Here is a 21051-nt window from a genome sequence, read left to right as displayed (position 1 = left end):
AAAACCATTTCCCTACACAGCAAAAAACCTTACCTAAAAGCAGTAAAGCACATACAATTGATGCTTAAGTATTTTGATGGTGGCCTGTCTGTTATCATCCTCTTCATGTCTTTGAATGGTGATCGAAAAAAGAGTGCATGTACTTTTTCCATGTTGGAAGGTACGATAACCACAACACAATGCTGTACAGTTTCCACATCCTGGGAACTGGGAATTACCTGTCTAATTTATCAGTCTGAAGCGAAGTAACCCTTACAATAATGGAAGTGTGATCAGCCTGTACCACCTTAAGATTCATTTAGTTTCCTGGGGTAGGTCGTCTCCTATTTTTTCATGGGATAGCAACTCTGCTTTTAAAAAACATATTGGGAGTCGGGTCCGGTTATGGAACGTAAAGAGTAAAAGCACAGTTTTCTTTGCCAAGACCTCCATCACTAACAATCACCAACCATACTCATTCTAGAATGTTACTTTGTTTAATCACGTGTTGGGATTTTGTGATGTACTGTGACATTATTCACTGCATGGCACCTTTAAACTGGACAAGAGCTAGAGCTTGTTTGGACAATAGTTCTCCCGCATCCAATTAATCTTGTGCTTTGTATAAGCTGTACAAAAACCAACAAGTCAATTTTTCCTAGTTCTTTCTTCTGAAGGATTGCAGAGTACTAGGGAATACCTCAGCAATCTAGCAGCCCGGTGCTGCCGCCTGATAAATGCTTCAATGGTAGAACCCCAAACTGATTTAAAGCAACTTTCCACACCAACTCCTTCATATGGAATGGAATTTCTTAGAGTGAGAAACCACCACGAAATAAGCACCTGCGATTTATATTACTCCTCCCAAAAAATGACACAGGAGTACTATAAACCAGGATCAGAATGTAGGAAGCTGGCACTTTATGTGATATAATAGTAAGTGGTTATATCCAGTGATTCCCACAGAAGTGTACAGGAATCAGTGTAAACCCAAAGGGCTCTAATTGTGGTAGTGTGGGCGAGCAGCCTTAGGACTAACTCAGAGAAGTGTAATACATTTGTTATGCACACAGTGATTATTAAATGATACACAACTAAATAAGGAAATCCATGCCAATTTTAGAAAAATACGCTTTTTTCAAGATTTTTTTTTAAGACCAAGATGTATGTTAAAATGTAAGTACGTTTTTCAAGAAAAATATTTTTCACTTTCAAAAATAGACTGCAATTTTTAAGTTCAGCAATGTTAACCTATGGGAGGAAAACAAGAATGCAGTTTTGCAGGTAAGTAGAAGACTTACAAATCCATTCTTCGGGGTCTGTGGTCAACAGCAGAAAGGGTTCAGGTTCCCACCAAGATGAGACTACCAGCGGCACAGAGGCAGCCGGGTGCAGAGGTCAAACTTAGGGTTGTTTGCCCAGTGTTAACCAAAGAAGACTGTGGTTGGTTGAAATATGTGTTGCTCACAGGTGAGTAAAGAAGTTTCAGGGGTCAATCTCCTGGAGTTAAGGTAAGCATGTGGGGCACATGGTGGCAACAAACTTACACCCTCAGTGGCACAGGGGTGGCGGGTGCAGAGTGCCATCACAGCGTCAGGCGCCCAATGCAACTCAATGGATGAGATACATTCTGAAAAGAGACTGCAGGCTGTGGACAGGAGGCCGAATGAAGAAAAACCACAGCTGCACAGGTAAGTTCTGAAGCTAGGGGACGTAGGGACACTATTGGTCAAGCTCCCCAAGCTCCAGGGAATTTGGGGTCAGGGGTGTCCTTTGGCATCAGGAAAGCAGCTTATCAGACAGGCCAGGTTGCGGTCAGGAGAGAGTTGAGGCTGCAGGTGTCTGGCAGGGGCCAGCCCATGGTAGACTCTGACTTAGAATCACTAGGGAGCATTCGTAGGTCCAGTCGGTGCAGAAGTGGGTCCAGAAGCGATTTTGTAGTTCCTCAGGGCAGAGTTATTTGTTCTTCAAAGTTGATTTCTTCTGGATAGGTCCACTGTCCAAGGGAGATTTAGAGTCTTTGTTGAAGCCAGGCAGTCCTCCCAGGGTTTTGGAGGTCGCTGGGCCTAGAGGACGAGGCAACACTTGTAGCAAAAGATGAAAGGCAGCAGACAGGTCAGCAGGGCTGGCGCCAAGTCAGTCACTGGTTCGTCTTCTTTCTTGCTAGTGTGGCTCTTCAGCATCTGGGCTTCGTAGGTCATCAGGAATCTGACTTCAAGGTCTGGCAGTGTCACCTAAATGCTAGATTTAGGGGAGTCACATGGGAGTGACAGGTAGGGACTAATGGGTTCCTTACCTTGGGTGTCTACACCCTCTATTATGCCACCCTCCTGTGGGAGGGGGGCATAGCCCTAGTCCTGAATGGATAAAAACCACCATCTTCAGTTGGTAGCATATTCCCATTTGAAAGTTACAAATTATAAGTCACATTTCATTGGAGGAAATTAGTCTTGACGCAAAGCATGCACCATGCAACCTACAATCACATGTTTTTCTTTAGAAGAAGGTTCAACATGGATATCATTCACTCTTTCTTCCCATATATGTTCTCTGGACAGGGACTTGTTCCAAGACAAATGTCTCACCACAGCTACATCGATAGCAATTTGGAAATAAAAATATGTATGTTTTGAAGGGACCATGTAAATGAAACTGGCCAATTGGCTGCAGCTTCTGCGAAAGTCAAAATACCAGACGTTCATGGAAAACAATTTGGGGGGTACATTGCAAAAGATAGGTTTCCTTGCAATGCATATACACAGGTAGGCTTTTATTAAAGTAGAGAGCAGATACAGGAGTGTGGTCCCTAACAACACTTCAAATAACTCAAGTAATTTGTTTTTCGAGCATGCTAATATATCCTCAGGTGAAATACTAACTTAATGCCATCTAAGTTAAATGGGTAACATTTTCAAATATTTTAGAGCTCTTAAATGAAACTCAGATGTGCACAGAAGGTCATTTTAGAGGATCAACATCCCATTCTTAAGTTGCAGGATCAGCAATGGGTTTCCTCGCAAATGGAAGTTGCCCAGACTGAAATTCTACTTCTTAAGATGCAATTCCCTTGTGATTGCTTTCTGCACACTCCATCACAACAGTAGGCGAACTCCTATAAACTCATAATTAGTTGGCTGACTTGAAGATCAAAATGCTTCAAAACTGTTATTAATGGCAGGAAATGTGCATAAGTTCTATTAATAGAAGGTAATGGGTTAGGGGTATGCGGCTATCCTATATATACTATAACACTTTGTTAGCAAAATATGTACTTAGATCTTTCAAGAAAGGAAGATTTGGCTAGGAGCTTGTGTTGACATCGGACATACTTCGAAGACTCATCTGATTAACCCACATTTTTAAATGAAAACTCCATGGAAATATGACTCTTTATTTGAGATAAATCTGTTAATGCGTAATGTGAAGTTCCATTAAATATACTTTCTAGGCCAGATGTCTTAACCTTTTGGCTTCTGTGGACCCCAAAGATTCAATACTGAAAGTCGGGGACCCCAACTTAACTCCTTCACTGCTAGTTTCAAAGCAGCACTACTCAAGGTATAAGTGAGTCACCCTTCTAGCAGACCTTAGAAGCCCTAAGGCAGGGTGCATTATGCCTCAGGTATGGGCATATCTGCATGAGCAGATATAACTCTACAATATTTAGGTCTATTCTTAATATTCTAAGTGCCAGGAAAGCCATGAAGAGTACATGGGCTGGAAACTCGACAGCTCGAGCTCCCCAGCATCATGATGGCTTCACTGAACCTAGGAGTGTTTGATACCAAACAAATTCTCTTAATAAACCCACACCGATGCCAGTGTTGGATTTAATAAGACATGTACTAGGAGGGGGCCTCAAAGGTACCCCCTGAAAACCGACCAAACCTGGGGGCCGATTATGATGGCGGACGGACCTGAGTCCGTCCGCCACCATAGAGTAGGAGGGACCGTCCGCAGGGGCAGCGGCGGTCCCTCCGTGCAAATTAGGATGTGACCGTCACCCTGGCGGTCACATCCTGTATTTTTATCATTGCGGCAGGTGCTGCTTGAAGCAGCACCCGCCGCAATGCTAAAAATGTAAGTGGTGCATTTGCATGCACAAAGCGGCAGGCACCACGCGGTGCCTGCCGCTTTGTGCAGGCAAATGCAGGGGGGTACCATAGGTACCCCCCATGTGCACCCCCCAACCCCCTTCACCCAGGGGGCCCGCAACGGGCCCCCAAACAAAAATCCGTATGCGTTTGCACGGCGGAAATGCCGCCGTGTAAAGGCATGTTCCTCCAGACATCCTAATATGGCTGGCGGTGTCTGACAGACACCGCCAGCCATGTTAGTGCTTTTCCGCCGCGGACGGGAGGTGACCGCGGCGGAAAAGCTGCGGACTGAAAAACGATCCCCCAGCCATCCTAATCTGTCGGGGGGGTCTTTTTCAGTCTTTTTCAGGGGGGAGGTGTGGCGCCGCGGCCAGGGCGACTGACGCTGGAATCTTGGGACCACGGTTCGATCCCCGGCTCCGGCGGCAGGTTAGCGCAGCACCATGTGACTCTGGGCAATAGCTCGCTTAATCTTCCCGACGGACCCCAGCGCCTAGAGACCCTTACGGGTGATTGTGCGCTTTACAAATGTGGACTTTAGTCTGCTGCGGTTTTCCCGCATCCTCCGGGCCGGCGGTGGCTTCCGCCGGCCCGGAGGATGCGGGTAAACCGCCATCATAATCGGGCCCTTAGTGTGGTCTCTGACTGGCTATAGGCAGCCTGCCACCACAGACACATTTCTGGATCCCTGGGTCGGACGTCCTTGCTCTCTGAGTCCAGAAACAAAGCCCATTATGGGCTGAGGTGTCACTCCTCCTCCCCTAGGATGAGCACAATGCTCAAGAGGGAAGCTTCAAAGGCCTTGCCCTTTTGTAATGCGACCCCAGCCTCTGCTGCTAGCAGCTGATGGCAACCCTAAATTCAAACCCCCCACTTTTGGCGGGAGAACCATCGGGAAAACTTGGTGAGAAAGGGAAGTGCGCCCCCTACACCAACTCTCCCTCTCAGGTGCTGTAGGTAAAGTGAAGCACATTTATTCTAGTCTGTAATTTTCTTTGTGTCCGATTTTGCGATAGTAATGAATTCAGAAAATTCTTCAAATATTCTCATGGTATTAAGAACATTTTAATGGCGATGTAGAGCATTAACCCAGCTGACGTCCCTCCATGATTACCCTTTACTGCATTCAAATTATATATTGGGGGAGTATTCTTCAACACATCCTCAGCCTCCCATATTACCTGCAGTGCTCTAATTACAATGTCTTTTGCACTTAGGAAAGAAATAAGAGCTTTCTAATTTCTTTTCAAACTATGTTTCAAGAGATAATGTGTGTGATATAATTATCAAGACATGCAAGGTAAGGCTTTCTAGACCGGATGGACTGAATGTATTACTGCAGCAATACAGTTCCGGTCTTGTGAATTAGTGTTAGTGTATATTTGTAGGCCTTGGTCCTACTTCAAAAAAATACCTAATTTTTATTGGATGTTTGGAGCAAATCAATTCATCCTTGTTGGTGTCTGTTTTATTCATGGAAATGACAATAAAAAAAAGTTGAACCATAAAAAGGCATTTCAGTCCTGCATCGCCAACAATCATCAAGAATAAGCATTCTAGAATGTTATTGTGGTTGATGACAAGTGCTGGGGTTTGAGAGGTATTGTGACTTAATTCACTGCATAGCCCCTTTAAATTGTACACGGGCCAGATCTCTCCCACAACCAAGCAATCAAGTGCTTTGTATAAATACTGAAATAACTTATTTGTCAATGTCTCACTACCTCTTAGTGGTTCTTTTCTTATAAAGGATTACAAAGTATTAGCAGCTGCCTCAGTAACCTAGCAACACAGTTGATAAATTCTCTAATGGCGACTCCCCACTATGATTTAAGTTCACATTCCAGACAAATTGCTGCAAAAAGATTTTTTCCAGTGTGAGACTGCAATACAAAACAAATTAATTTGATTCAATTGAGGCCACGAGCCGATCATACTAGAGTCCATTTGCTGTGCCTTCGGAACTCAACATTTTAGCCTCAAATTTCAAATTAATTCCCATTTACATAGAATGTTTAAATTTAAAATGTCCCATTTGTCATTTTTTTAAATGTATTTATTGTGTATCGATCTGATAATGGCATTTCATTTACTAAACAGTTGCGAACCCCTGCGAAAGGCATCATGGACACCCAGGCGTAAGGGACCACAGTTTAAGAACCGTTGTTCTAGGCTTGTGGATCTGTAGAAAGGCACAATAGTGGTTAGGTGCACAAAGTGCTATATAGGTTTAACAAGCATTTGCAAAGCAATCGGTCTCGCCTTTGTGACCTTATAAGTATTTAGCTATGCACCCATATTATCAATTGGACCACCTGCACTCACTTTTCAGTTAAAGCCCATTGCCATGTAGAGTGATGCCAAAAGCAGATTCCGTTATGGAATTCTTTAGCTTATGTTTAATGCGATAAAGTGAAACTATGACTGGAAAACATTCAATACAAGCTCCGACAAATTAATATATATATTTTTATTGCAGTTTTCATTATGTTGTTAGCAATAATACAATACAATAAAATTTGTAGAGCGCACTACATACCCGCAAGGGTTCCAAGAAGCTGATGGGGGGTGGGGAGGGGGGTGCTGTTGCTACTGATAGAACAACCAGGTCTTTAGTTGTCTCCTGAACGTTAGAAGGTCTTCGGTTTGTCGTAGGAAGAGGGGAAGGGTGTTCCAGGTTGTGGCGGCGCGGTGGGAGAAGGATCTGCCTCCGGCTGTGGCTCTACGGATGCGTGGGACGGTGGCCAGGGAGAGGTCTGCGGAGCGGAGTTTCCTGTTGGGTGCGTAGAAGAAGAGTCGACTGTTGAGGTAGGCTGGGCCGGGCTTGTGGAGTGCCTTGTGTGCGTGGATCAGGAGCCTGAAGGAGATTCTTTTGTGGACAGGGGGCCAGTGCAGGTTCCTGAGGTGGGGGGTGATGTGGTCGCGGCACCGGACGTCGAGGATCAGATGTGCAGAGGCATTCTGGATTCTTTGCAGTCTGTTGATGAGCTTGGTCAGGGCGCTGGCGTAGAGGCCGTTTCCGTTGAGTCTGCTGCTGACTAGGGCCTGGTGACTATTTCCTTGTGTCTGTCGGGATCCATCTGTAGATCTTGCGGAGCATACGGTGGGTGTTGAAGCAGGTGGAGGAGACAGCGTTGACTATTTTGGTCATGGTGAGTTTCGAGTCGAGGATGACTCCCAGGTTGCGTGCGTGGTTGGTGGGTGCGGGGGGTGTCCCCAGTGACGCGTGCCACCAGGAGTCATCCCATGCTGAGGGGTTGGGCCCAAGCATGAGGATCTCGGTCTTGTCTGTGTTCAGCTTAAGGTGGCTGTCCTCTATCCATTCGGCGACGGCCTTCATTCCCTGGTGGAGGTTGGATTTGGCGGTGAGAGGGTCCTTGGTGAGGGAGAGGATCAGTTGCGTGTCATTGGTGTAGGAGATTATGTTGAGGTTGTGATGTCGGGCGAAGAGTGCGAGGGGCGCCATGTAGATGTTGAACAGCGTGGGGCTGAGGGAGGAGCCCTGCGGGATGCTGCAGATGATCTCAGAGGCTTCGGATCGGAACAGGGGGAGGCGGACTCTCTGGGTTCTACCGAAGAGGAAGGAGGAGGTCCAGTCCAGGGCCTTGTCTCAGATCCCTGCATCGTGGAGTCGAGTGCATAGTGTGCGGTAGCAGACGGTGTTGAAGGCAGCGGAGAGGTCCAGAAGCATGAGGGCCGCCGTCTCGCCGTTGTCCAGTAGGATCCTGCTGTCGTCTGTGGCGGCGATGAGGGCGGTCTCTGTGCTGTGGTTGCTGTGGAATCCTGACTGGGAGGGGTCTAGGATGCTGTTGTCTTCGAGGTAGCGGGTGAGCTGTATGTTGACTATCTTCTCAATGAGCCTAGCTGGGAATGGAAGTAGGGAGATGGGCCGGAGGTTTTTTAGTTCGCTCGGGTCCGCCTTGGGTTTCTTCAGTAGGGCTTGATCTCGGCATGCTTCCAGCTCTCTGGGAAGGTCGCGGTCTTGAAGGAGAGGTTGATGATGTTGTGTAGGTGGGGTGCGATGGAGCTGCCAGCTTTGTTGAAGATGTGGTGTGGGAAAGGGTCAGACGGCGAGCCGGAGTGGATTGTGCCCATGTTCTTGATTGTGTCTTCGATGCTCACGTTGGCCCAGGTTGTCAGGGGGTCGTGGTCGGTGGGGTGAGGTGGGTCCGGCGTGTTGGGGCCTGTTGGGGACGTCCAGTAGGTTGAAGCTGTCGTGGATGTCGGCGATCTTGCGGTGGAAGAAGGTGGCGAGGTAGTCGCACAGGGCTTGCGACGGCAGGATGTCGTTGCCGTTGGAGCTGGGATTGGGGAGTTCTTTAACGACGTTGAAGAGCTCCTTGCTGTTGTGTGCGTTGTTGTTGAAGCAGTTTTTGAAGGAGGTTCTCTTGGCGGTCCTGATGAGGTGGTGGTGGTTGCGGATGGCATGTTTGTGGGCAGTTCGGCTGCCTGGTGACTTCTCGCTGTGCCATGTGTTCTCCATCTTCCGGCAAGTGTGGTTGGACGCTAGGAGTTCCAGGGTGAACCAGTTAGCTCTCTTGCTGGTGTCTTTGAGGTTTTGTTTTTTCAGCGGGGCTAGGGTGTTGGCGCAGTCATCCATCCATCGTCTGAGGGTACGCGCACCGTCATTGGGGTTGGCGGGGTTGGTCGGAGGATTGAGTGTGAGGTTTGTCTGTAGTTGTGCTTCGGTGATTTTGCCCCAGCGGCGACAGGGAATCTGTAGGGTGAGGTGATGTGCGACAGTGAAGTGGATGCAGTGGTGGTCGGTCCAGGTGGGTTCGGAGACGTGGCTGAAGGAGACGTGGGGGCTTGAGGAGAAGATGGCATCTAGCGTGTGTCCGGCGATGTTGGTCGGTGTCGTGACAAGCTGTTCCAGTGCGAGGTTGGCGAGGTTGTCTATCAGGGTGAAGGAGTTGCTGTCGTTGTTGTTCTCCAGGTGGAAGTTCAGGTCTCCGAGAAGGATGTAGTCGGTGGAGGTCAGTGCGTGCGTGCTGATGAAGTCGGCGATGGCGTCGCAGAATTGTGGTCGGGGTCTGGGTGGTCTGTAGATGAGGGTGCCTCTTACGGTGGTCTTGGGGTCCGTGTGGATCTGGAAGTGCGGGTTTTCGTTGGTGCTGAGAGTGTCGTCGGTGTTTGTTGAGACCCTGATGGTCTTCTTGTGGACAATGGTGATTCCTCCTCCGATTTCATTGGTGCGGTCTCTGCGGGTGATCTTGTCTACGTTGGGGATGGCTATGGCGATGTCTGGAGAGGAGGCTTCGTTCATCCAGGTCTCGGTCAGGAAGGCAACGTCTGGTGATGCAGTGTCGAGTAGGTCCCAGAGCAAGATGGCGTGTTTGCGGAGCGGGTGTTGATCAGGATGCATCAGAACTGGTTGTGTTCTGTCGTAGCGGGTGTCTCTGTGTCTTTGATGCAGGAGAAGCTGCAGTTCTGGCAGGTGAAGGGACCATTGGTGCGGTTCGGGGTGGCCCTGTAGCAGGTAGGGGTCCGTCCTGGGTTGAGAGCGATGAGGGTGCTGGCGTCGTATCGGAGGCGGCCTTCGTGGTTGGTGAGGGGGCCAGGGGTTCAGGTGCTGGGCGCGGTCTGGGCACGACGGTGCAGACGGGCTTGCCTTAGGCACGCCTTCTTCGTGCCAGCAGCTCGCCCGCCCACCATTTAATGGGAAGGTGGGAGGGAGGAGCAGCTGGGAGGCGGGTGGCAGGGGTGGACGAATGGGCGCGGGGGGAGGGGCCGCAGGGAACTTCGGGCGGTAAGGGAGCGGGGGCTCGAAGGGACAGAAGGAAAAAAGGAAAATGGGCACCCAATAAGAAAATGGGTAAACAAGAACAGAGGCAGACTGGTCACAGCGGAACCATGCACAGGGGCACTCAAGCGCTGGTGGAGCAGCAGCGGGGGGAGTGGCCTGCCTGGCAAGGTCAAGGGTCACTCTCCTCACCGCGCAGCGGCTGCCATTTTTTGGGGAGGTGAGAGGGAGGAGCAGCTCGGAGGCGGGTGGCAGAGGTGGACGAATGGGCTCGGCGGGAACTTCAGGTGGGAAGGGAGCGGGGGCTTGAAGGGACAGAAGGAAAAAAGGAAAATGGGCACCCAAGAAGAAAATGGGTACACAAGAACAGAGGCAGACTGGGCACAGCGGAACCAGGCACAGGTGCACTCTGGTGGAGCTGCAGCGGGGGAGGGAGCGACCTACCTGGCAAGGTCAAGGGTCGCTCTCCTCACTGCGCAGGGGGCGCCATTTTATGGGGAGGTGGGAGGGAGGAGCAGTAGGGAGGCGGGTACAGGGGTGGACGAATGGGCGCTGGGGGGCGGGGCTGCAGGGTGAGCAGCGGCGGGAACTTCAGGCGGGAAGGGAGCAGGGGCTCGAAGGGACAGAAGGAAAAAAGGAAAATGGGTACTTAAGAAGAAAATGGGTACACAAGAACAGAAGCAGACTGGGCACAGCGGAACCAGGCACAGGGTCACTCAAGCGCTGGTGGAGCTGCAGCGGGGGGGAGCAACCTACCTGGCCAGGTCAAGGGTCGCTCTCCTCACTGCGCAGCGGTGCCATTTTATGGAAAGTTGGGAGGGAGGAGCAGCTGGGAGGTGGGAGGCGGGAGGCGGGAGGCGGGTGGCAGGGGTGGACGAATGGGCGCCGGGGTGCGGGGTCGCAGGGGCAGCAGCGGCGGGAACTTCGGGCGGGAAGGGAGCAGGGCTCGAAGGGACAGAAGGAAAAAAGGAAAATGGGCACCCAAGAAGAAAATGGGTACACAAGAACATAAGTAGACTGGGCACAGAGGAACCGGGTACAGGTGCATTCAAGCACTGGTGGAGCTGCAGCGGGGGGGCAACCTACCTGGCAAGGGGAAGGGTCGCTCTCCTCACCGTGCCGCGGCCGCCATTTTATGGAGAGGTGGGAGGGAGGAGCAGCTGGGAGGCGGGTGGCAGGGGTGGACAAATGGGCGCAGGGGGGGCGGGGGCAGCAGCCGCGGGAATTTCGGGTGGGAAGGGAGTGGGGGCTCGAAGGGACAGAAGTAAAAAAGGAAAATGGGCACCCAAAAAGAAAATGGGTACACATGAACAGAGGCAGACTGGGCACAGCGGAACCGGGCACAGGGGCACTCAAGCGCTGGTGGAGCTGCAGCGGGGGGGAGCGACCTACCTGGCAAGGTCAAGGGTCGCTCCCAGGATTCAGGATTCACACGATCCACAGAAACACCATATATTAAGGCACACATTACATCAAGTAATTATTTTAAAAACATGTAATTTACAATAATACACTGACTACGGAGAAAAGTACTGCAAGTTTTACTCAGACATGATGCAAGCCATAGACCTTGGATGATTTCCAAACCCAACATTATTAATATAATTAACGCGTTTGTTAAACCTGAATGCTCTGACCTGCCAATGTGTGAATAATGCATGCCAAAACATGGTTAAGTACACTCCCTAAGGGAGCCGAGCAAGCTGGCTGGAGCGCAGGGTTCTTTGAAGGGAAACTGAGAATGAAGAATGTGTCTTGTGTAATGTAACAGGTGCTGAAGTAAAGCGCTCAGGTCGAGTTTGCGCTATAAGCTCATGAGAGGGCGACGGACCTCACTGCAGAGCGCCCAGCGCAGCCAGACTCGATGGTGATAAGCCCCGAGCCTCTGACACCTACAGGGACCCCAGCATTTAGGCTTTTTCTTTGCAGAGCGCCTTCTCCAGGTGGCTGGTGCCAATTAAACAATGAATTAGCAGCCGCCCTCTCCCAAGCCCTGACGCCACCCGTGGGGCTCCAGGGGGCCCTCAGCCATTCACAAATCCTTCCAAGAATGTCTGTACCCTGCCTTCGCTGCTTTTATAAAACTTCAGGAGAAGTGCGGCAGAGGTAGCGCCTAGAGGTAGCATATGAGCCGCTACGATTTACAGCAATGAGCGTCTTCTGTACTGCTGGCGACAGTGGTGGCCGCCTAACGCTGTATTGCGCATGTGTTCTGGAGATTGCCATGTTTTGGTCAGGCAAAATGCCACGGACACAAAAAAGAGTGCAAATTCAGCCCGCCAATCCCACGAAAAAAAAGCATTTGCAATGCAATAGGACTCGTATTTACGCGAGACCTATTGCATTGGAAAAGGGATTTTATGCGTCCAAGAATGCACGAACAGGAGTGGTGGGGAGTGGAAAGGGGGAAAAGTCACGGACTGTTGGAGGGGGTGGGGGGACCACAGTGAAGAAAATACTGTTGGAGTAAAGGAGCCACTAGCCTCTGAAGTGTACAAATGACGACATGGACGTGAGGAGGAGGGACAAACAAGCCTAAACACAATCAGAAGGCAGCAATTATGATGTAAGCCAATCCAAAAGATGGGCGGAGCGTAAACGAAGCTTCCCTGCTATAGTGTATACTGTATGCCTTGCAAAGCGAATAGCGCATGCCAGCTGCAATGCTAGACGAGACCTAAAAATGGGGATCTTGTTCAGTCTTTCTTTAGGAGCTTTGCAGGCTTCTAACATATCTTACGCACAAACATTAAATATATTCCATACATATTATTATACTATATTGCCTGAGATACCCGTTGAATCTTTGGAACCATCAGGATACAGTGAATATAAAAACATCCCAGTACAGACAGTATTAGCTTAGGGAGCGTTTTATTGTCTAGTTACGGCCTCAGTGGTAAGTCAATGTGTCTAGTGAGAGTAAAACGCTTTGGAATTTATTTGCTCATATTATTTCTATGAATGTTCTCAAGATGGCCTTTTCTCACTTGATTTCAACTTTGTTCTGCTCAGGTCAATAATGTGAGGGGACCGCTGCCCATCACCCTGCAGGGTGGGACACTACAGATACACCAACGTGGCCAATATGCTATGCTGGAGACCTCCTACGGTCTGCAAGTGCTCTACGACTGGAAGTCCTACCTCATTGTGAGAATTCCCAGATTATTCAGCGGGAATGTGTGTGGAATGTGTGGGAACAGCAACCTGAACCCCAATGATGATTTCATGACACCGTCGGGCATACAAGCGGGTGATGCTGGACAGCTAGGGAGCAGCTGGAAGACGAGTGCTCCTGGCGCACAGTGCAGTGATAACTGTAATGGCGCGTGCCAGGTCTGCCCCGCTGACCGCGCTATGATATACGAGGCTCTGGAATTCTGCGGCCCTCTAGCTGACACCACTGGGCCCTTCAGGCTCTGCAATTCTCAAGTCGACCCTCAACCTTTCCTGAAGGGCTGTGCCTATGACCTGTGCATGAACAATGGATATCGGAATATCTTGTGCCAGACATTCACAACATATGCAGTTACCTGCCAGAACCGAGGCCTCCCAGTCTACGAGTGGAGAACTCTAACTGGCTGCAGTGAGTCATTTTTATTTTATGTTGTTACTATTACAAGTTCATAACATCTATTTGTCGCATGACTAGCTTTACCGAGATGCTGTTAACCCTGGTTGAAACAAAGTGACTTTTGGGGGTCTGAAGCATTTAATGTTCACTCAAGGATCAGTTGCCGCTTGTATGCACCTGTGAATCTAAGACAATATATGCTATTTATACAGCACACACCTGATCAAAAAGCAAAAGTGTGCTGCACAGGGTCCAAGTCAAAGACACAGTCAGCATGGGATTGGAGGGATAGCTGCTTTCTAAGGGCAAAAATGGACCATACTACAACATGATGTAGTGTTCTTTAAAATGTTATGTTTTGGGTTTTATGATGGTTCATGTTACATTACATAATGTTATGCTATCAGCTTTTTATTGGGCACTTATCACCCGTGACGGCATCCAGGTACTTTATAGCAGGTGTGTGAAGCCAGCCCTTGAGGACTTATGTGAAGAGCCAGGTCTTCAGGTTCTTCTGGAGCTCAAAAATAGAGGAGGAGGTTCATATGTGTTGTGGGAGAGTGCTACGGGATTTAGGAGCCAAGTATGGGAAGGTGCAAGCCCCTGTCCTGCTTTTGGGTATGGGTGGGGGCGGTGCTAGTGAGAGTCCGAACAGAGCGGAGGTGTCTGGAAGGTTGATGGAAATAAATAAGGCTATTCAGGTAGGCTGGGACTGTGTTGTGGAGTGTTTTAACGGGTGAGGAGTTTTAAGTGTACATGCTTGTGTATAAGGACCCAGTGAAGTTCCCTAAGGTGTGGTGTGGTATTGGAAGCTTGAGTACAAGTCTGTCTGCTGTGATTTGGACCTTATGCAGTCTTTTTGTGAGGTGGTTGGATATCCCAGTGTAAAGGGTGTTTGCATAGTCTAGTCTGCTGGTGATGATGAGTTGGATGGTTATTTTCCAGGCGTTTTCCGGTAACCACTTACAGATTTTCTTCTGCATCCTTAGTGTGTCAAATCAGGAAAACACTACTGTGTTGGTTTGGGTGTCCATATCCAGTTTGTTTTATATCATGATTCTGAGGTTTCTTGTCTGTGAGCTAGGCATGGGAGTGGGTCAGAGGTTTGTGGACCACCAGGTGGAGGACAATGACAAGGTTTCGTTCCCAAAAATCATCACATAGGTCTTGACAAAGTTGAGTTTGAGTCAATCGGATTGGATTTCATGCGGGTGGCCACTTTGTTAATGCATGTGGTGAAATTGTTCCTGGTATTATGTGTTTTGTCCAAGAGGGATAGAATCAGTTGCTTGTCATCAGAGTATGGGATGATGTTTATATTATGCGTAAGAGCAATGGGCTGAGTGAGGAGCCCTGATAGATTCTACAGGTGGTTCAGAGAAGTGTGACAGGGGGTGGGGATGGTAATCGTTTGTGATTTTTCAAGTGAGAAAGGAGCAGATCCACTCCAGGGTGTGTCCCTGGATTCATGCTTCAGGATGTGGTCGTATCAGAATGAAAAAAAAAACAGTGTTAAAGCCTCACCTGGATGTCATCCACTGCTACTATGAGGGCAGTTTACACGCTGTGGTTTGACCTAAAGCCTGATTGTGTGGCATGGAGAGCCTCGCGATTGGTCAGGTGTTTGGAGAGGTGCCTTTTTCCGAACCTTTGGCTGTGTAAGGAAGTAGTTGGCAAGCTTGGTTGAGTCAGTATGGGTTTCTTTAAGAAAGCGTTGACATCTGCATGTTTCCATGGTTCCAAAAGGTGGCTGTACTGATGGAGGTGTTGAGGATGGGGGTGAGGGACTCGCTGATAGGGATTCCTCTTTTGTCAAAGGCGTGATGGGGTAAGTGTAGTAATCACCTTCAGGAATCCAAGTGGTGTGTAGAAGAGTTTATTCACAGAGACAGCTTAGACAACCACCTTCAACATAACACCAGTTACAACTGATCAGATGACCACATATAGAATGTTACATTGAGAATGTACAATAACAATTCTGTCATGGAATGTTATATTAACAGGGAATACTACACACCTTCCTCCTTAAAAAAAAAAAAAATAAATAAAAAAAAAAAACTTCAGCATAAGTAATCATGTAGCTTCACAGGAATTTGTTTGATGCGAGAACTTTTCCTTTGTGATATATTAGGAATTTCAATTTGTTGGTGAGTGGAACATTGAACGTCCGGATTAGTTTCTTGAACATTTGAATTATTTGCAACTTGTTCATTAACAATTTGGGAGGTTTGATGAGATGAATTACATGCTGGAATATCAATGCTAGAAACTGGACTTTCCTGTAAAAAGGTATCAACCATTGCAGAGTATGAAGTGGTATTTTCTTCAACAGTATTTTTAGGTACTAAAGAGGGGATAGGTTGACATGAATTATCATCATAAGAAACTTAGTTCCTGTATAAAGACACTCTTCTAAAATTCCATATCTTACCCCCTTCAACACGAATGGCTTTAGAGAAAATTTCAATTACCTTGCAAGGATCTGACCATTTGTTCCATTTATTCCCTACTGATCTTCCAAACTTGACACGTACAAAGTCACCAACTTTGATTCTGTTACTCTGGTTATTCAAAGATAAAAATTTGTTTTTCATCTTCTCCTGGTATTTCACAACTCTATCCTTAACCTCATCACAATTATAAGAAGATTCAAACGGGAGTTTAGTTTTTAACCACCAAGGAAGAAGCTTAGAACCAGGTTTTCTACCTCTAAGCATCTCAAAAGGAGAGAAACCAGTGACTGAATTGGGTGAAGTTCGATAAGATAACAGTGTAGCACGTAGAGATTTTCTCCAATCAAGGTTACTCTTAATGGCCAGTTGGATGGACTCCTTGATAACCCTATTGAAGCGTTCTGTTTGACCATTGGCCTGAGGGTTATAGTTGGATACTCTTTTGTGCACGATCCCACATCTATCAAGAAATGATTTAAATTCTTTACTGATAAATTGTGGACCATTGTCAGATACTATTTCAGCTGGAATTCCTTCCTTACAAAAAATTTCATCTAGAAACTGAATAACTTGTGTGGAATTAACCTTATCCACAACTTTAATTTCGGGCCATTTAGAAAAGTAGTCAATCAAGACTAATGCACATACTTCCCTATTAGGAGACAAAGATAAAGGTCCTATAATATCAATACCGAGTTTTTTCCAGGGAGAAGTTACAAATTCGATAGGGGAAATATTCGTAGATAAAGGCTTTACAGTCTTGTCACTTTTGGCACAGGGAGAGCAAGAACTTACCCATCTATCTACCATTCTATCTATTCCTGGCCACCAGTAAAATTCACGGATGCGTCTTTTGGTACTGGACATTCCCATATGGCCTTCATGTGCCATGGAAACAATTCTTTCTCTTAAAGTGGAAGGGGGAATGATCTTATCACCTCTAAGTATGAAACCTTGGTCAAACATGAGTTCATCTTTGATTTTATAGAATGAGAGCACGTCACCTGAAAGATATCTTTCTTGGGGCCAACCATGTTGTAAATAATCTACTACACCTGATAAACATGTGTCATTAGACATTGCTTCTCTCCAAACTGTTTCAGATATGCCTTGAGATGAACCAGAGGTGTCACATTCATTAACATCGTCAATATTGAATACAATATCAGAATCACTTTGCCTTGGACTCACTGAATTGATTAATGGTAACCTTGACATACAATCAGCGTGTACATTGAGACGGCCAGGGATGTACTCAACAACGCATTGAAACTCTTGTAGTTTTGCTGCTAGATGGGCTAAACGTGCAGTTAAGGTTCTACCGCCCCCAGCTGCTAACATATTTATTAAGGGTTTATGGTCAGTTCTCAGGCGGAACCTAGTGCCCCAAATAAATTGTCTATAATGCTCACAAGCCCAGGTGCATGCTAAAAGTTCTTTCTCTATAGTGGAATAGTTATATTCAGCTCCACGCAGTGTTCTTGAAGCATATGAGACCACATACTCATCACCTTTGTTATTCTGTATTAAAACTGCACCCAAACCGACATTGCTTGCATCCACACATACTATGCATTCTTTACCCAGATCAAAAGGTTTAAGGAACGGAGCGTTAGCTACTTCTTGTTTCATCAAATCAAAAGCAAGCTGTTGTTCATTGCACCAAGCAAACTTTGTGTCTTTCTTCAACAGAGATCTCAACGGGTGTACTTTCGAGGCATAATTTTGAACAAATTTGCTATAAAATTCCGTTAAGCCTAGAAATGACACTAGTTGTTCCTTGTTTAACGGTGCCGGTGCTTTTGAAATGCTCTGTATGTGATTAAATTTAGGTTTTATACCTTCTAAAGATATTTCGTGACCCAGGTATTCGACTTTGCTTTGTCTGAATTTGCATTTTGACAATTTTAACGTCAAACCTTTTTCTTGAACACATTTTAACACTTTTTCTAAATTGGTATCATGTTCCTCATAGCTCTTTCCATAAATAAGAATATCGTCTTGGAAAGCGATAGCACCCAAACAACCTTCTAGTACATGTTTCATTAGTCTTTGGAAGACGGAAGCTGCACTGGCTAAGCCGAACGGCATTCGGCAATACTGATACATGCCTTCCGGGGTAATGAATGTTGTTAAGAACTTTGATTCTTCATGGAGTAATACTTGATGGTACGCACTAGAAAGGTCGAGTGTAGAAAACACTGAGGCACCTGACAAAGTAGATATGAGTTCATGGATATGGGGTAAAGGGTGTCTATCAATCCAAATTTCATTATTTAAACTTCGAAGATCAACGCACAAGCGGAGTTCGCCATTACTTTTGAGTGACAAAACTACTGGCGAAACCCATGGGGACGATTCTACTGGTTCTATGATTTTCTTGTCAACTAGATCTGCTAAAATTCCCTTCAATTTTTCACGGTAGGCTGAAGGAACATTTCTTACTCTATGCCGGACGGGAATTGCTGAATCTTTTAAAATAATACGGTGTTTGAAATTTGTAAATGTCCCTAAATTGTCAGAAAAGATGGATGAGAATTTACACTTCAATTGGTTAATGAAATCATTGTCAGGAGGAACAACATAAACAGGGGGAGAGGCGTTCGGATCCAGTTTGATGCCTAGATCATGTTGGTGGGGCCAACATAATAGGGATGCACCCTTAGAAGAAACATAAACTTTCCCTTTAATAGTCCTGTCTTTGAACTTGATGTCAGCCCACATGTAACCTTCAATATCAATTTTCTTACCTGTGTATCCACCGGGATGCACATCGGATGGTAACAACTTAGTAGAATGCCAATAACGATCAAAAACATTTTTACCAATTAGGGTGTACCAGGCACAGGAATCTATTAACATAGGAATCTCTATACCATTAATAGTAATAATGTCTGAAGGAAACCCTTCGCATTTGGAATCACCTACGCATAACAAAGTGTTAATTTCGGAAGGTTGTTCAGTATCCTCATATTCTTCATAAGATAAAAAGTTCACTTTCTGAGGAGATCTACACATTTTGCTAAAATGTCCAGATTTTTTACATTTGACACAGATTTTGTTCCACGCAGGACATCCTCTATAGTTACCCACATGGTCATTGGCACCACATCTATAACAAATAATTTGAGGCTTTCTGATCGGAAATTTATTCTCTTTCCCTGAATATTCCTTTTTAAATGGGATAGGTGGTTTTTTAAAGTTACTGACATTTTTTACTAGTGAGACTTCGGGAATAATTACCTTATTTTTGACATCTTGGTTTCTGATTTCATTTACAAACATTTCTGATTGTTCAATGCCCTTAGCGATATTTAAAACAGCACTGAGGGAAGAATCAGTACCCATCCACAAACGTTCCTGAATTTTCTTACTTTTTGTGCGCATCATTATTTGGTCTCTAAGTACCTGTTCAAAATTTATAGTTTCAAACGCACAAGACTCAGCTAAGGTGCGTAAAGCAGCTATGTAGTTTTCTATTGATTCATCATCTTTTTGTATTCTGGAGTAAAATTTGAATCTTTCCATCACTACGTTAATCTTTCTTCCAAATCTAGAGCTTAGTTGTTTTATGACTATTTCAAATATATTTAAGTCACCTGAACCAACATTTTCAATGGGAGGTAAACTTTTTAACTCTTTGAGTCCTGCACCCCCTAAACAGTTTTTTAACAAAGCTAGCTTTCTTTTTGGAGAACATCCATCTTCTTCAATGACATCGACGTAAGCTAAAAATGTGGGGTACCAAAGATCCCATTCTACTTTTGGATCTCCTGCAGTAGGTAAAAAGTGAGCTGGGGAGGTAATATTGTTAGACATCATGGATATTAAATTATTCACTTATAATAAACTATTTAAATTTTTGAAACATGTATATAAAATAATAAAAGTAGTCACCGTTGTCATTAGAGAGGATGGTACTTGAAGTGTCTGCAACCAAGTCTTACAATGTTCTGTTCTCTTCTGTCTTCTTTTCGTTTTTTTTTTTTTTTTTTTTAAACGTCAAATAAATGCTTAAATTGTAATTGTAGAGGTGAATGGAGTATTTTGCTGTGAAAACGAGGGTAATTAATGGTTGGATTTGGTTGAAATAGGTCGTGAGTGTGATCGTTGCTCCGTTGTTATGGAAACGATAATGTTTCAATAGTTAAAATGGTTGCTGAAACGCATGCGTGGAGATGCGATGCGTGGTGACGTCACACGGAAGAAACGTGTTTCTGTTTTGCAGACCGGCGTCAGCAGAATACAGGAAGAAGCGTGCAGGTAGCAGCGCGTGTTTAGTAAGTTCTTTGTTGTCTTTCAAAGATTGTCGCTGTGGTGCAATTCAATGGCGCGTGTTCGATAATTTCCAGATTTGAACAATGCTACTTTGCACAAGGCAGAACAAAACGGGGAAAATGGTCTTTAAATGCCGGAGTTGTTAACTTTCAATACGCGAGTAGCGCTGACAGTTTGAAATAGATTAAAGACGGTTTCACAAGTGGAGGGGCCTTGCTCAGAGTATAAAAGAGGTTTAACTCCCGCTGGTGCAATCAAAGCACTATATTTTACAAACAGCCGCTGGTGCAATCTTCGTACACACAAACAAATATTTTAAATACCTGGTAGAATTTAGTTGTGCAGGCGAACGCTGTCTGTTTTGTGAAAATTTCTTCAAAGTGGATTTTAGTTGGTATAGAGGTCTTCTCTGGATGACTGGGTTGAAGATCCCGATCGTCGCCAAATTTATGTAGTAATCACCTTCAGGAATCCAAGTGGTGTGTAGAAGAGTTTATTCACAGAGACAGCTTAGACAACCACCTTCAACATAACACCAGTTACAACTGATCAGATGACCACATATAGAATGTTACATTGAGAATGTACAATAACAATTCTGTCATGGAATGTTATATTAACAGGGAATACTACAGTAAGGTTCTGCTGGGGCCCTGGAGCATATGGTCTACATGATTGCTGTAGTTTCTTCTGTGCGGATGGTGTCCCATATGGTGAATGTGTTGTCTTAGTTCATCACTGAAACACTTCTGGTGATAGTCATGTTGGTCCGGTTGTGGGGCGTGGTTGCTGTATATGGTTGTGATGTTGCTGCAAAAAACATTTCAAAGGTTGTTATGCAAATACTGGGTTAGGCTGATGCTGCTGGTGGCAGCTGTGGATGTGCTGAAATCCTTGACAATAGCAACGATTTCGTAGCTGCTG

General features: G+C 46.0%; 1 protein-coding gene across 1 annotated transcript in view; it reads left to right on the top strand.

Annotated features, from left to right (window-relative positions):
• Positions 1-21051, top strand: part of LOC144769652 (IgGFc-binding protein-like) — a 620904-nt gene that overhangs the window by 89490 nt on the left and 510363 nt on the right. The window contains exon 4 of the mRNA XM_078653827.1: positions 12835-13405. Coding sequence (XP_078509953.1) covers positions 12835-13405 — 571 coding nt within the window. The remainder of the gene's footprint in view (positions 1-12834; positions 13406-21051) is intronic.

Source organism: Lissotriton helveticus, chromosome 7, assembly GCF_964261635.1.
Source record: "Lissotriton helveticus chromosome 7, aLisHel1.1, whole genome shotgun sequence".
Classification (NCBI taxonomy): Eukaryota; Metazoa; Chordata; class Amphibia; order Caudata; family Salamandridae; genus Lissotriton; species Lissotriton helveticus.
The sequence above is the reverse complement of the archived record's forward strand: the minus strand, read 5'-3'. Positions and strand labels throughout refer to the sequence as shown.